Source organism: Plecotus auritus, assembly GCF_963455305.1.
Source record: "Plecotus auritus genome assembly, chromosome: 2".
In the NCBI taxonomy this organism is placed as follows: domain Eukaryota; kingdom Metazoa; phylum Chordata; class Mammalia; order Chiroptera; family Vespertilionidae; genus Plecotus; species Plecotus auritus.
The window spans coordinates 92,567,412-92,585,001 of record NC_137771.1 but is presented as its reverse complement, the minus strand read 5'-3'; the positions used below and the strand labels follow the sequence as shown (position 1 = coordinate 92,585,001).

General features: G+C 43.1%; 1 protein-coding gene across 9 annotated transcripts in view; it reads right to left on the bottom strand.

The window, feature by feature from the left end:
- Positions 1–600: 600 nt before the first annotated feature.
- Positions 601–17,590, bottom strand: part of SSR1 (signal sequence receptor subunit 1) — a 39,147-nt gene continuing 22,157 nt past the window's right edge. For 3 of the 9 annotated variants that reach the window (XM_080657336.1, XM_080657338.1, XM_080657332.1), the window contains one exon: positions 14,556–16,850. In XM_080657336.1, coding sequence (XP_080513462.1) covers positions 16,783–16,850 — 68 coding nt within the window. In that variant the 3' untranslated portion in view covers positions 14,556–16,782. Of the gene's footprint in view, positions 1,421–12,800; positions 12,827–14,555; positions 16,851–17,590 lie in introns of those variants that run through there. The other 6 variants (XR_013959993.1, XR_013959994.1, XM_080657334.1 and 3 more) reach the window with 4 other exon arrangements.

Sequence of the window (17,590 nt, the reverse complement as noted above, 5' to 3'; positions counted from 1 at the left end):
AAATTCCCAGGTAGTTCCCAGGTCCCTCCCAGACTGACTGACTCGGGATCTCAGGAGGGGCCCAGCAGTGTGTGTGGGCAGCCCTCTAGGGGATTCTGATGTGCACTCAAGTGTGACAACTAGTCACTTGACACAGGAGCCAATGGTGCTCCCACCTTAAAATCATTTCGTGTCTTCCTTCCATCCAGCAGAGGCTCGTCCCCACCCCAACCGTGAGTCTACAACCTTAAATCCACTGTGGAGCTTTCTTAGATGCAGATGCCAGGGGCTGTACCCCGAGATTCCGCTCGCGATGATTCTGCTTCATGTGGTTCGCTGGCCACAGATGTATTTCGTGAGCCATGCGCTCTCCACGGAATACATCTGCGCGTCTGTCTGTATCCTCTGTCAGCTGGACGGCCACCAGCTGCTTCAGGCCGGCTCTCCTCTACTCCTCACCCACAACGTGCCTTTGCTCCTGCTACTTTCTGGGCCCCGATGTCCTTCTTACCTCTCCCTCCTCTCTCCACAGTATTACAGTTACAGGCCCAGCTAGAGTGAAGACAGGACCTGTCTGTGCTTCCTCAAGGGCAGGCACTCTGCAAGAGATTCAGACTTGTTTGTAGGCCTTTCAATTCCGTTTATTTCAGTCCAATTCAATGTAACGCAATGCAACGCAACTCAATGCATGTCAGAATAAAAAAGCCCTGGGAGCCCATTACAAGCTCCCACCTGCGGGAACCAGGCCTCATGGCCAAGGGCGGAAGGACCCCACTCACTGATCAGGGTAATGGTGGGTAGTCACAGGAAGCTTTAGTCTTGGCACTGAGCACTTCCTACAGAGGCACCCTCGATCGCTGCAGTTGCCCAAGGCTCTTTGAGGCCCCTCCCCACACAGCTCAGCTGGACCATTTCCTTAGGATGAAACTGAAAACTACTAAGTATGTGTTGCAACCATCATGTCACAGGGGCTCCCGAGTCACCTCACCCAGAGTCACTGTCTCCCAACCTCAGTCACCATCTGTGATGGGGTCACAGCAAGCTCAACTGAATGCACCTACAGCTGGGGCCGCAGGGTTCATCCAGTCCTCTTGAGTGGGGATCCCCATCCCCATCCTACTGGCTGGCAAAGGAGGCCTGCTTGACTAAGAACTCCCCACCGGAAACAGTGCACAACAGCTGTTATTCACAAGCCACAGCCCTGCCTCACAGCCACTCCCGGTGAGGACATCCAGCAGGAGCCAGCTGAGAACCCAGGTGCTGTCCTGTTTCACCAGGAGCAAAACAGTGCAGAAGGACGGCCAGTCTCCAGGAACTACGCATCACGGGATTTTCCTGTGGCAGCCTCGGCGGAGTGCAGCCCAGGCACCTGGAGACCAGGAGATGGCAGAGCTGCAGGAGGGTCTGATGTCAATGTCAGTGCGTCTCCCTCCTCCTGCGTCTGAAACAACAAAGGGAGAGAGTGAGCTCCCAGCACCCTCAGGACAACCCTTGATTCACTCCCCTGCCGGGTGGCGGTGTGACTGGACAGAGGCGCCCGGCTGAGTACCATGGAAGACACTGCATGCTGCTCCTACGAGGCCAGCATTTCTCACGATGAAAGACCCAGAGAATCTCCCCTCACTCCCCACTTCCACCCCTGAAGAAACAAATGAAAACTCCAGGATTTGGGGTTTCAAGTTTCTAACTTAATCTATTCTGTGGTTCCCAAAAGGAAGGATAACTACTGCACCTCTCTATTGGGTCTTAGTCAGACTGCCGTGCATTCACGGAGAATCTGGCATATAAAGAAATCCAAAAACTTAGCCGTGCTCCGTGAACAGAGCAGGAAACACTAAGGACAAAGACTCATCTGGACAGATTTGGAGTCAGCTTTCAAATATCTCACTCATTCTTCCATTCATTCAACAAATATTTATGAAGCTGCCACGGTGTGGTCCATGCTCTCATGGGAGTCGCAGCCAAGTGGGGAATTCAATCACCAGAATTCAATCAAGTCCTTGTGAACAGCTACTAAGCCCAAGGCATTATGGGAACAGACTCCTAATTGTGGCGCCTGGGGTGGGGGCTGGGGGTCCTTAGAAAGCTTCCTTGAAAGAGGTGACAAGAAAACTGAGGTTGAAAAACTCAACAAGACCCCTCCTTTCCCAAGTCTCCAGTATCAACATCACAATAAAGGGATGGTCAGCAGCATCAGGTGCCTCTCCACGCGCTGCACTGAGAAAGGTTTGAATTACTGCTACGTCGTTCCCGCTGAAGAGACAGACTGTGAATCTAATCACAAGGAAACAGCACACAAGCTCTAGCTGGCAACACTCTGCAAAGCAACAGCCTGTACTGAAAAACGCTGGTGTCCCGACTGAGGAAACGCCTCAGATTAAAGGGGCTAAGGATACATGTTCGCACTTACACACAGCACGTGGGCCGGGCCTGGCCCCCGCACCAGGAGAAAGTAGCTGTGAGGGGTGTGGCCTGCAGATGATTAAACATTGCACTGAATTTGCTGATCTTGATAACTGTAATTTGGTTGTGCCAGAGACTGTTCTTAAGAGATCAACTCTGGTATATTCAGGGGCAAAGGGCCATACAGTCTGCAATTCACTTGCAAATAGATCAGAAAAAATGTGTGTGTATATATGTGGCAAATGTTAACAATGATCTGGGTGAAGGTGAGGGGTGTAGGGAATATCTTTGTACTATTTTGCAACTTTTGAGTAAGTTTAAAGTTGTATCAAAATTAAAGGTGACCCCCCAAACGGGATGCTCGACCAGCAGGTAGGGGCAGGTGTCCACATGATCCACGTAGGGAGGGAGGGCTGTGCAAGGGCAGGTGTGGCAGCAGTGTGGGTGCACAGGGAACACGCCGTTCAGCTGGGACACAGGTCCAAAGCAGGACTAGTGAGAGGTCAGGTTCGAGGTTCGGGGAGGCAATCAGCAGAGGTCTGGTCTGCGTCCTGCAGGCTGTGGAACTGCTGAAAGGCTGGAAGCGGAGAAAGAGCACAGGAGCAGGCCAGGGCCACGTGAAGGTCACAGCAGCACTTGCTGGCACAGGAGCCTGGGTCCCAGCTCCCACGCACGTGGGGCCAGCTCCACCACCCCGGGCTGCTGCATTCGCCAAGTGCTCCCTTTACATGTAGGACTGAGCGAGGGCTTCAGGATGAGGCCCAGCAGGGTGGCAGCTGGGACGGGAGAGACTTGAGACTGTTGAGAGGTAGGATGAAGAACCGCAAACAAGTCTTTTCCCCTGGAAGTGGCTGCACCCAGTGAACACTGAGAGACAGCAATTCAGGGAAGGGAGACGCCCAGTTCCCATGTGTATTAGAGGGGCCTTGGTGACACTGTGTGTTTGGCTGGATGCGTCTGATCTCCCAAGAGAGGTCCAGGAGCCGTGGCCGAGCGCTGGACGGGAGGGACTCTGGAGGCTGCTGCCTGTGTCCACATTCTGAGGTCTTACTATTTCTTACTAGCTGGGTGAGCACAGGCAGGTGGTTTATTATTTGTGCTTCAAGTTCCCCAACACGGTGACATGAGAACTTATCTCAACTAGGGCTAGTTGCCCTGAGAATGAAATAACAGAGCATGAGTAACATGCTACGAGTCCCCAGATCAGAACATGTGCTCCAATGGATCAACAGCCGCCACCACCATCACAATTTCAGTTGGCCTCTCAGGCATCCAACAAGAGGGTAGGAAACAATAGGAAGGGGCAAGGAAAGCAGCCCCACTCTGTACAAGAAAAAGACGACCCCAGTCCCCGTTCCGGCTCACCAGCACTCACCGCGGTGCACGTGCTGCCCTGCAATGCAGCTGGTTCTTAGGGGCAGGCAGGTCGACCAGCTCACATTGCAGCCAGGCAGTGCCTTCAGGCTCCTGGGGAGTTTTGCAGTAGAGTTTTGTAAGAACCAGTAGTGCTTATTAGAATGTGGATCATAGGCACAGCTCAGGGCTAAAGTCAGATCTGGGGATGGTGCCCTGAACTCTGCACTTCAAACACACATCCTCCTGTCCCCTTCCCTCCACACCTCTCCCTCACCTTTTGGGTGGCTACCTCAGATCAAGAATTGTTGAAGTAATGCATTTTGGAGGGAGAGAACTAATGGTAATTATTCTAATCCTGTATCTCAAGTAATCATTTTGGACCCTTTAGTTTATATCCTATACTAGAGGCCTGGTGCATGAAGTTTGTGCCCTGGTGGGGGGGGGGGGGGGGTGTCCCTCGGCCCAGCCTGCACCCTCTCACAGTCTGGGAGCCCTTGGGGGATGTCCGACCACCGTGGAGGCGGGAGAGGCTCCTGCCACCAGCGCTGTGCTCGCCAGCCATGAGACCGGCTTCAGGCTGAGCAGTGCTCCCCCTGTGGGAGCACAATGACCACCAGGGGGCAGATCCTGCATTGAGTGTCTGCCCCCTAGTAGTCAGTTCACATCATAGCGACCAGTCGTTCCGCCATCGCGCCAAAACCAGCTCTCCGACATCCCCCGAGGGGTCCCAGATTGTGAGAGGGCACAGGCCAGGCCAAGGGACCCCACCAGTGCACAATCAGGGCCAGGGAGGGACACGGGAGGTTGGCCAGCTGGGGAGGGACCATGGGAGGGCTCCAGGGTGTTTCCGGCCCATCTCGCTCAGTCCCGATTGGCCAGACCCCAGCAGCAAGCTAACCTACTGGTCGGATCGCCTGCCCCCTGGTGGTCAGTGCACGTCATAGCGACTGGTTGACCAGTCAACTGTCTCCCCCTGGTGGTCAGTGCATGTCATAGCGAGCAGTTGAGTGTCCTTAGCATATCATTAGCATATTCTGCTTTGATTGGTTGAATGGCCGACCAGACACTTAGCATATTAGGCTTTTATTATATAGGATAATAAAAGGCTAATATGCAAATCGACTGAATGGCAGAATGACCGGTCGCTATAATATGCACTGACCACAAGGGGGCAGATGCTCAACACAGGAGCTGCCCCCTGGTGGTCAGTGCGCTCCCACAGGGGGAGCACCGCTCAGCCAGAAACCAGGCTCACAGGCAGTGCTAAGGATGTCCAACTGCTGGGGAGCGGGCCTAAACCATCAGTCAGACATCCCCCGAGGGCTCCCAGACTGCGAGAAAGCACAGGCTGGGCTGAGGGACCCCCCCCCCCTGCCAAGTGCATGAATTTTGTGCACCGGGCCTCTACTAATTCAATAAAATATGTAAGGTTTTATGTGACCAATTATCACAAGGAAGTTTATTTGGGTTCAAGAAATAACTGACAGTTAAGCTATCCAATAATGGGATGGGCCACCTAGTTGGTGGAGGTGTCCCTAAGGAGCCCTGCACTGGCCAAGTAGCTGGATGGATGATTAAGATTCTTTCCAACTCTAATACCCTATGAGGCTCCATTAAGTACAGGGGTGGGGGGGAAAGAGGAACACACCTTTTAAAAATAATTTCACAGTTCTAGGAAAAAAAAAAGGTTGATGGTTTTCAGTTGGCTGTCAAATAAATATTGCTTATGTAGTGAGGAAAAGAAACATTCCTCAAAGAGAAAATTAGGTTATTCTGGGCTAGGCATTAAGATCAGTTTTTTTGTTTGTTTTTTGTTCAGGTTTTTTCATGTGATGATTTTAAAAATTCAACAAAACACTTGACATATAGTGAGGGCTTTATAAATATTCACTGAATATTAGTAATAACTCTAATTACTATTGTCCCCATTTTACAGATGGAGAAACAGGCTGAGACCAGTTAGTAACTTGTCTAAGATGATCTTGCCAGTAAGTGGGTGAGTCTTGATTCAAACAAGTTCTAATTCCAACTGCAGTTAACCATCTTACTATATTTATGTCCAAGGAAAATATTTGCTCAGTTCATCCAAAATAAACACATGTATTGTAAATATATGGACATGATGGAGGCGGCGCAGAGGGGCGGTGGCTCGGTGTCCTCTAAGACCATGCTTCTCCCAAGAGACAAGATGAATCCAGAGAATACACTGAGTGTGGTCAGCCAGCTCTAAGGTGACCCCAAGGGGGGCTCTTCCAGCATTCACCTTTCTACTGACATGATCATTCAAATAACTTAAAAGCCCAGATAATTTCTGGAAGTCCTGGCAAAAGCAGTATTTTTCACTTTAATTTGATGTGTACTTTTGGGGTAGGGGTGAAGTACAGGCATGCATAGGCTGATTGGAGTAGGTCGTTTGCTTTAGAAGTGAACATTTCCTAACAGACTTATCTTCCCAATCCTTTGGCACCTTTCTGGCAATGCCAACCGGCAGCCCTGGGAATGGGTTGTTCACTGCTGTACCACTCATGAGCAGCAGGGGTCACCAAAACACATCCATGCTGACAGGTATCAGGGGAGCTTGGGAGTAATGGTTATGCTTTTAGAATGCCTTAGTATCACTTGAATTCTTGCAGAGGAGTAATATTAGATTTAAAATTATGAAAATGAGCTTAATTATTTCAACTTGGTATCATTCACTAAGCTTGTCATTGTGAATTTAAGAGAAAAATATTTAAGCTTACAGTTCACTTACACTTCAGAAACTTTTCATTTTGAAGCTCTGGCTGTGCTTTCCCTATTGTGTTCCTTTTCTAGAACTCACCTAAGGGATGCACATGCACCACACTCACAGCAGCTCCAGACCACCTCCTAGGTGGGTTCCTGTTTCCTTCTGGTAAGCACTTCCTGGTGGAGCTGCAATGTATAGCCAAGGGGCCATTGCAGCCGCTCATTCCTAAGGTGCAGCCCCTGAATGGGCCTGGAAGGTTGTGCCTACGGCAGAGATGGCAATTCAACCCCAGGCCTTCCATACTATGAGGCAGCACTAGTATCACATGAAGGCTCTGGACATACGGGTCTGTGTTCCAACCTCAAATTTGCCACTTAATAATTAGAGTGACTTTTAGTTATTTAACTTGGGTATTTAACTTCCTCATCTGCAAAATGGGTCTGTGTATCCAATTCACTGTATGGTTGTGATAATTAAATAATTCATATTTTTTAACCATCTACCATGTGCCATGTATTTTTAGACTTGGTGATCTGGTGACAAAGACTGAATTCTTGCTGTTATGAAGCTTACATTTCCAGAGTGTGACAGGTAAGGAAAGGATAAGGAAGTTTCAGGCAGTGGTAAGAGTATAAGGACAATAGACAGGGTGCTGTGATGCAGGTGCTTGCCTTCAATGAGGGAAGCAGGTCAGGGAAGGCTAATGAATGGGCAAGGGATGATGTGGGGGCTGAGGGACTTACTGACATGGCCAGGCCAGAGGGAAGCAGAGGGCCAGAGGCAGGTAAGGACCAGATTCTGGAGGACCTACAGGTGATGGTGGAGACTCCATGTTCACCCAAGTGAACAGGAGGCCAGGGGAAGAGTTCCCAGCCAGCAGTGGCTACAGGTGGCTTACTAATTTTAAAAAGTAACAGATGGGAAGCTTGGGCTCCTTGAAAGGAGAAATAATTTCAAGCATTTTCCAGTAACACTCTACTTTGATTTTCTTTGAATATGTAAAGTGGCTATACACTCAAGTTTTAAAAAGGGCTCATTTTCTTTTGGGGCTACAGAAAAGTTGCCCACAGCCCTGTGATTATCACCGTAAAAGGCTCAGGCAAATTTAACATTTATATTTATTTCTTCTGTTATAAAATATACGTACATTACAAACATTTTGAAATGGAAAACAATCCACCACCTTGCTACAAAAACTGCTTTAGCATTTTGTATATGTCCTTTCAGATCTTGGGCAAATCTCAAATTTACTTAATACTCAGCATTTTAAGCACATAGAGAAGATATTTCAATGCTGGTCTCTAACATTACACAGTTAGAGACAACTCTCCGGCTGGCACAGCCCCTAATCAAGTTACTTTTTCCAGTTCAGTTCTACCACTTTCAATAAAACCTTGAAAAGAAGGAAAGTCTAGGCACTACTGACTCACTGACAAACAGACGAGAAAATTAAGTCCAAGGTCCATCTCTGCTCACTTACAAATTTCTAAATGGTCAGAGTATGCAGTCTCCACATTTACTGGGAACCCAAACTCTCAGTACGGGGATGGGAGGGTGGGGGTGTCTAATGAGCATCATCTGATGTCAATTAGCTGCCAGCCAAAGAACAATGCAAACTCATCCTAAAGTATCTTTATTCTAAAACAAGACTGTTACTTAATACCCAAATTTTACATGCAGAGAATGTGTGAAGCTTTTTACAAATTCCATGGGAAAATTGTTAACTATTAGGAAGTTGAATACCCAAATTAACTTTTAGTTTCTGTTTTATTTTTTGCTTAATATTTTAGATTTCCTTTGTGCTTCTCATCTTTAAGAAGCAGGGAAAAAAAAAAAAAAGACCTAGCAGTAACATGTGTTGACACTTAGGAAACATTTTGTATTGCACACAAGTACTTTGAAGACTGTCCTTCGTTAAGGGATATGTAAGAAAGATGCATTTGACAGGACAGCAGACCAGTTTTAAGTGGCAGGTCAGTGACGAGTTTACCAAACAGGAAAGGCTGTGATTCCCAGATACTTCTAGAGCAGGGATACTTCTCAAAGCTGCACAAGATTTTTATGGACTCACAGCCCTCCTTTCACAAAGTCCTAAAAGATAGCCAGATGACATTCTCAGACAGTCAACAGCTAAACCTCACACTGCAGGAGCAAGTTCTGTCATAAGCAACTGGATTAAAACACACATCTAGAGATCATGCCCCGCTGGCGTGGCTCAGTGGTTGAGTATTAACCTATGAACCAGGAGATCACGGTTCAATTCCTGATCAGGGCACCTGGCCAGGTTTCGGGCTCGATCCCCAGTAGGGGGCATGCAGGAGGCAGCCAATCAATGATTCTCTCTCATCATTGATGTTTCTATTTCTCGCTTCCTCACCCTCTCCCAAATCAATAAAAAAACAACACACACACACACACACACACACACACACACACACACACACACACTGTTAGAGATCACATTTCAAGTGTTCAAGCATTAGAATTAAAACAGCAAATCCAAGATTTTGGGAAAATTTTTATGTAAAAAGATAAATTTTGAACCAGAGGTATTTTGCCTATACTGAATGATTTTGGGGTTTTTTAAGTTCTTAAATTGTTAGATTTTGAAGTGGCAAGAACTGAAATCTAATTCATAGCAGAGCTAAAAATTAGAAAGTATTTATTAAATACTTACAGGTAAGTCATCATACTTGGGGCTCTTTAAGATTCAATGTGGGATAAATAGGAGCCATGTTACTGAAGAATGCAAGAAGTTAGACTGGGGAGGTTTATGGAGGGAAATAAGCATCTGTGATTTGATGGTTTGGGGTTACAACAGAAAATTTAAGTGAAAATAAATCGCATACAGAATGACACTAAGACAGTACTTTAGGTCTCAAACTTTAGGACTGAGGAAATACAGTTAACAGATGAAGCCATGATGACCACCATGAGAACTCTGGCAAGGCTAGTACAGAGCGGGAGGAAGCCTGAGTTGGGTTAGTCAGAAAAGAGAGGAGTTTCGTAAGAGCAGGTCATAGAAGCTAAGGGGAATTTGGAGGGTGGTGGTCCCTGGGTTATGTGCACAAGTTGAGGCTGAAGAATTGAGACTAAAGAAGGCTGGCTATTAGGGAGCCATGAGATCCCAAGATAATGTTTTGGGGGACAGGAGCTAAATTGAAGGAAATTTAAAAGATTGAAAGCCTGGAGAGGAAAAGGAAACCAATTGCTTAGGATATATTTTTACAAAGAGGGAAACAAAACAGAAAAACAGGGGCAAGAGAATCATGCAAAAGATTCAAGAAAGGAAGGTTTTTGTAAAGGTGGACACAACAGCAGGAAAGCAGCCAGAGATGAGAGGGTGATAGGCAAGGAGGTGCACAACTGAAGGTCAAGTCTCTCAAGAACCGGGAAGATAGGACCTGGTGACAGTAAGAGTCAGTGAGAGTGGTGAACACTTGTGTAGACAGTAATTAGCACTGTCTTCACTGTGCAGACATGACCAAGACCCCACATGTACAGGATATCTCCTTAAAACCAGCCCTGTCGCCACATGTGAAAAGCCACTGTAGTGGTTTCTGAAATGAGAGTAACTCTAGGCAGGGGGCTTTAGTGTAAACCAGGTAAGTGTTATCCAGGTGGGTTCAACTAAGGTCAAAGACAAGTGAAACCAATTTCATACCACCACTCGGAGTGATCCTGCAGCCACTGTTCTCAAAGACATCTTCAGGACCAGCGTCTACAGCCCATCTAGATTTACTTTCCCTTTAGTGGACAGTTCCATCAGCTTTTATGGACAAATTTACACATACATAATAGTACTTTTAGCCATGAAAAGTTAACAATTATGAACAGTATGAAATATTAAATGCAAGACCTTATAATACATACGACTCTAATAATAAACCCAGGGGAGTTCAAGGGAAGAGAAGTCCTAGTCTCACATGTACTGAGGAACACTGGTTTAAATCTTGTGCGGAGGGTGATGGCAACAGATCCTTTCAAAAGAGCCACTGTTGAGTATTTATAAATGTAGCTTGACTTTGAGCAGTGCCAGGTAGATGTCTACCTCAGAGAAAATAATCAAGCAAATCCCAAATGATGCAACTAGAACACAGGTAAGTATATTTTGTGCGTTAATGTGAATGTGCTCCCAAACGAAGTGTACATATACCTTTTTCAAACTAAGGTGGAGAAGGCAATGCACCAAACCTACAGTGTGGGTATCTCTGGTCTCCTGGAGGCTGTTTCATCATGGATAAGGTGTTGCCTAAGGTAGGTGTGAGGACTGAATGAGAATGCATGCAGAAGAGCAGAGCAGAAGTTGTGAGGACTGAATGAGAATGCATTTGGAAGAGTAGAGCAGAGGCCTGATATACATCATCAGCTCAATCCAAACACTATTTCTGTTTAAAATATTTCTCACACTGCTTTCTATAATGCCCTTAGAGCTGGAGCACCTATTTTGACAATGTGACTACACAGATTCTGAAAAACAGTATGTCTTTTTTTGTTTATTAAGTGGCTTAGAGTATAAATCATAAAGAAATTCTAAGTTCCAAAAATGGAAATGCTGGGAAACACGTAGCCTCTCCAAGTGTCTGAAAAAGGTAATTCTCAATTGGATATGTAGATTCCAACAGATTACAAGAACTCCCCTTGGCAGTCTTATTACTCTGTTCATTATTAAGACCACAGAACTACCTACGTTTCATGTTCATCTTAAGACTTTTACTCTGTAGTTTAAAAAATAATGCTGTTTACTGTAATTTTTCTACGCAATAGAATTTAACTATCACTCCACATCTAAGTCCATAAAGTACCATATGCACTTCCTTCCCTTCCCACCTTCACAGAATGCTGTGACAACCCAGCGCCCACAACAGCAGCAGCCTTCACTCACAAGGCTTCCTTTGCAATGGGCAATGTGCTAAGCAACAAAACTGAAGCCCAGAGAGGTTATTCGCCTCCAACTAAGAGGAGGGAGCTGGGACTTTGAGCCCAGGAAGACTGACATGAGTCCATTCTATACCTTAGTTCATTTTTTTTTCTTCTGAGTAAACTAGATTTAAGGAAGAATCACTTAACATTGTATTAACATTGTAGGTAACAGAGTCAATTTGGAACTGACACTTCATTTGTCTCTCAATTTTACAAGCACACATCAAAACTCTAGAGATGAGCTGCCTTCTGAAGGTCACTGTTGGTTAGAGGCCAGGGCTGACTACATCCTAATCCCCAAGCTGGCATACTACATCACCTCTCTATGCAACCTCACAGAACTACCAATGAGACTGGATTATCACCAGGAGTATTTCTGAACACAATGCCATGGAAATATGGCTTGTGAAAATTTGGCCCACATTTTCTTATTTCTTTGAACACCTTACGATAGGTTTCCACCTGAAAATCATGAACTAGAACCTGGGAATAAAAAGCAAACAAGATATAAGCTCACAGCCCAGCAGGAGATAGACATGTCAACAAGATGATAGGTTGAAATGGGTAACAAACAGAAATCTACATAAGGAACAGCAGGAGCATAAGAAAAGCCCGAGTCAAATCATCTTTGGTTGTGATATATGAACTTAACCTGTAATCCCAGTTCTATAATTAGCTGGTTGTATAACCCAACAAATACTTACTTCCCTCTCATCTCTAACATGAAGATGTACCTTTCAAACCCTTTACAACTTGAAAATACAATCAAACTAGAAAATCTATTTTGATGAAAATGTTTTTAAAGGCCATTTCTTTAAATCAAGGGGACATTTAAAGAGATGTCATTGTCAGAGATTAAGTAGGGCATATGTGGATAACTAAATTATCATATAAAATGCAGTATCAAATTCAAAAAAATTATATGTACATACCACAACATTAACAGACAAATCAATTTATAACAGCTCAGAAGACTCCGGGGTTTGTGTTCTGGAGTTGAGTGGCACTCGTGCACTACTGTACAGTACAGCAAGTGTGTATATATAGTATATTCCACACTGGGGTTATCTGAACTTATTGCTGGACTCTGGAAAACCAAGCATTTGTAAGCTGCCCAAATGCTTGGTTTTATAAAATTTCCTTCTGAATCACAGTACAGGGGAAAGAACGTGTGTTTTAGAATAAGACAGCTCTGAATCCATATTCAATGTGTAACCTCGAGCAAGCTACTCAAACTCAGATTTTGATTTTTCCACCTGTAAAATGAGAACAGTTATCAGTTTGCTTCAGTGAATTGTTGTGAAGGTTTATGAGATGAATGAAAGTCCCAACAGAAAACAATGCATGGCTGATGTTTAATAAATGAGCTCCTTTCTGTCTTAAAAAAAAGGCAGCTAAACGGTACCCATACCTTAGCACTGTATTGCTCAATAATCCCTAAAAAAAAAAAAAAAAAAAAAGTGCTTCAGAGCTTCAGGTATATAATTAGTTACTGTAAAAGTCTAGGTTTTTGATTAAATGAAAAAAGGACAAAATCATGCAAATACTACTTAGATCTTTGCAAGTTAGTTCTTATGTCTTGTTAGCCTCTCCTAATGTCCTCTAATGATGTTCTAGAGAGAAGCTTAACAAAACCTAACCTTTCACTTATACTAGTAAGAAGGGTCTTGCATATGTGTCACCTTGCTCCTCACTAAACTGGAGATCTAATTCAAAGTAGGATATCTCTATATATAAAAGCCCAGTGACCAGAATGGTGGAACGACCAGAACTGGTGGTTATGACACACACTGTGGCAGCCAACCAGCCTGATCTGGGCCCCGATCAGGTGGCGGGGCCAGCCGGCCAACCACCTGAGGCCCCTCCCCCCCACTGGCCCAGCCCAATGGACCCCCATCAGGGCAGGCTGGCCGGACTCCACCTGTGCACGAATTTGTGCACCAGGCCTCTAGTTATTTAATAAAATCAGAACAAATTTATTAATTTTACAACTATAAATGATGCTCTCCCAAACTGTGGTTAATTATTTCAAGTGTATAAGGAAGTATTTTTGTTGTTTTTTAATCCTCATCCGAGGATATTTTCCCATTGATTTTTGGAAAGAGTGGAAGAGAGAGGGAAAGACAGAGAAAAATATCAATGTGAGATAAACACATTAATTGGATGCCTCCTGCACAAGTCCCAAGGAGGGCCCAGCCAGGGAGGAGCCTGCAACCGAGGTACATGCCCTTGACCAGAATTGAACCCAGGACCCTTTAGCCCACAGGCAGATGCTCTATCCACTGAGCAAATGGCTAGAGCAGAAAGTGTTTTAAAATTTAACCTAACATCTAATTTTGAAACTGAAATACTGAAAAATCAAGGGTGTAACCTATCAAAACCTTGGTCAGAGATGATGCGTAGTGCTGAGTTCATGGTTAAAAAAAGAAAAATCACATTATTTAAATGCACTAAACAAGTAAATTTTCCTTCATACCAAGGGTATGGATATCATTGTATCACAAAAGATAAATGCTTTAAGAGCCTTGCATATTATATTACATTTATCTACTACTGTAGCTCCAAAATAACTCAAGTCATTAAATCCAAGTTTTGACATCACATTACCACCACTTACTTCTCCCAAACAGAGCCAAAATACAATTACAGGCTGATGCATTGCAAATACACCTTTATGGCAGTGGCTTTTAAATATATATTTAAGATCTAAATTTGTCTTTTCCTATCAAAGTCACTATGATCTGAAACTTATTTAAAATTAAAAACATCAGCCCTGACTGGTTTGGCTCAGTGGATAGAGTGTCGGACTAAGGGGTCCCAGGTTCGATTCCGGTCGGGGGCATGTACCTTGGTTGTGGGCACATCCCCACTGTGGGGTGTGCAGGGGGCAGCTGATTGATGTTTCTAACTCTCTATCCCTCTCCCTTCCTCTCTGTAGAGAATCAATAAAATATATTTTAAAAAAATAAAAATAAATTAAATTAAATTAAAAACATCACTAAAATCAAGTCAAGGCTCCTTTCCTTGTGATTTCTGTTTTCCTCAGGTTTCTACCTGGGAGGTCCCATTTCCCTTCCCCACTCCAACAACTTAGAGGGCAGGAATAGTTTTAAAAGTCATTTGCTATTGATATCCATGAAATGAATGATGAAGCTATACAACCAAAGCAAGATCCACGCTTTATAAACACATATTCTCACATATCTGAATTAATACACAAGATTCTTAGTTCATTTTACAGATTTTGAAACCATTGTTCAAATGGTAAATTCTGAAACCATGGTTAATGTAGCAAATGAATATTTCAAAACAAACAAAAACTTCATCCAAATATTTACATTTAAAAAACAGACTACTTATTAAGTGTGCTTGAACAAACCATGTGTGGAATTGAATTCCATTTATTACAGAGTTAGTTCCTGCTAAACACTTACTGATACTAGAGAAGACCCCCCAGCACCTGAGTTTTCAAGTGTTCCTATGCTAAAAAAATAAAACATGACAAATAATTTCTGAGGCACAAACTTGAACCTCAGAAATGGAGAGGCTAGTATGTAAGGCAAATTACTTAGAGGTTAGAAGGGGTGGCACCTGGCAGTCAGTGTGGCTTTGCCACTGTCTCGGCAATACCAGGTTGTTGATAAAATTCTCTAGAGGTCATTTAAATTCTGTAATCACACCTCACTGCATTATGTTCTAGTAGTTTCACAAACTTGGGACACTCACAAAAATATCTGGGAATACATTCCTTGAGAAGGTGGAAGGGCCTCCTTATTACATTTAACAAAAAAAAAACCATGCAGTCTCTTAGCGTTCACAGAGTTTTTTCAAAATAAACTGATTATTCAGCCCAATTAAAAACTCAAAACACTTTATATTATAGGTATAGAAGTTTATAGTGCAGCAATGCCAACACAAATAATGTGACACCTTCACCCCTACTTGCAATGTGATTAATAACTATGCAATGACTTCTATTTCGTCATTGACTTTGGCTCCGATGTTTAAATACTTAAAACAACTTGGAAAGGTTTTGTGTGTGTTTTGTCTCTTCATTGTTTTGTGTGGGCATGGGTATAGGTGGGGACTGGTCAGTTCATTATAATGAAGACAATCAGGAATTGAACAGCCACTAAAATTTCACATACCATTTCCTTACAAAATATACATGGAAGAATATGGCTTAAAGATAGAGGGGAAAAGCTTCTTATTTGTTCATTCTATTATACTTTACCCTTTATCCAGTCTGACAATAATGCCAAACTTAATTTAATACCTAGGGCAAGAGTAACTCTCTAAGTGAATTTTATGAAGTCCGATTTAATTTTGGTTTTTAGATATTGAGTGCTTAAAAGTTTGGAATTCTTCAGATGAACTAAAAAAAAAAGGTTATATCACCAACCAAAATCCCCAAAAGATTAGATAAAAAACAATTGATTAACCATCTAAAAATTACCTAACTAAATTTTCTTAAATTAGAATTGGAATATATCTCTGCCCTTATAAACTGGCCTTTTGCTTAGTCTGTAGTCAAAGCAACTTTTCTTAAGTAAAATATTTCTACTAAGGAGAGACAAATGATCTCTTCAAAAAATAACTAAGTAGGTCTAAAATCATTCCAAAGCTATCTCTTGGGTAAGAAATAGAACAATAATGGTCAACACAACAACTCAGTTTCCACAAGGACACCATTTCTTTTTGATAAAAAAAGAGAGTGGGGTGGATTTTATATACCAAAATCAGCAGAATTTTCATGTTTCGCAATTTTGTTGCTAGAGATCCCTTGAACTCATTTGGGAAGTGTTCTGAAGGTGCATATTATAGTAAACAGCAGCAAAATACCAAAACAACTCTACTGCTAAAAAGCAGCTGCTCCTGCTTGTGCCTTTAGAATACTAGTTGTAAAACAGCAATGATGACAACCAAATGCTAATTTGTTCTATCAATTGGGATTCTAAGGACAAAACAAATTATTTTCTTTAAACAGTCCAATGTAGGATATCTATAATAATAGTGGATAAATATGGACTTTGGGGAGAAAATATCAAAAATGTCAACAAGAAAGGCAATTGATATATTCAGTATTCTAAAGGCATGCTTCAGGGAGTTCAACGATGATTCTGGTAAGACCAACTGCTCACTTACACACACACACACACACACACACACACACACACAGAGATTTTAATGGTTAAAAAAACAAATTTGTTACTTTAGAAAAATGAATGCAGTGCACGTTCAAAAATATTATCGCCACAGACTCTGATTGCTCAGTCCACACATAAGTAGTAGTTGCCTTCTATGGTGATATGGCTTCTCTGCACTAATTCCCATCAGGCCGAAAAACATTAGGGCAGGTTAAGTAAAGACTGAATTGTTGCACAAAGGAACATTTACTCATCAGATCCCACTGATCTCTTCTGTGCCCGCTTCCTGGGCAACCTTCTTGGTGAAGCTTTATCTGCAAGAAAAGAGAAAGTTTGAATTTACCTATTATAGATATGCTAGATTCAAAAGACGTTTAAAAAAAGGATTTCCCTTCAACTTTACAATAAGCTTCCCTTAAGCTCAAAAAACAAACATACATGCAAAAATATGCCATCTAGTAATAAATGCCTCTTACCTACTTTAGGTATTTTAACTAACCTTCAAAATAATCAATCCTTCAAGAGCTAACTGAATTAAAACAAAACTTTTGCAATTAGGGTGGGAAAAGATACAATCTTAGTTACTGTAACGTAGGAGCCACCATGCAAAATCTTGAATTCTACAATTTAACATGATTATGCGTGCTTAAGTAAAATGTATGAAATTTACAGCTCAAAAATATTTACATTGGTTACAAAATTAAAGACAGTATTTACAAATGCAGCCATGCAGTTGGCATAATGTTGGCAATTTCATAGAATTACCTGGAATAAGCAGTAGGAAATTAAGATAGTATATCAATACTAAGACCATCCTACACACATACTGGTAAACATTATGCTTTTCCTTTTTTCTCTTTATATCTTATGTTAAGAGTCTTTGTGGGGACTATCAAACAAAAAATAGCCCTGACTGGTTTGGCTCAGTGGATAGAGCGTCGGCTTGCGGACTGAAAGGTCCCAGGTTCGATTCTGGTCAAGGGCATGTACCTTGGTTGCGGGCACATCCCCAGTGGGGAGTGTGCAGGAGGCAGCTGATCGATGTTTCTCTCTT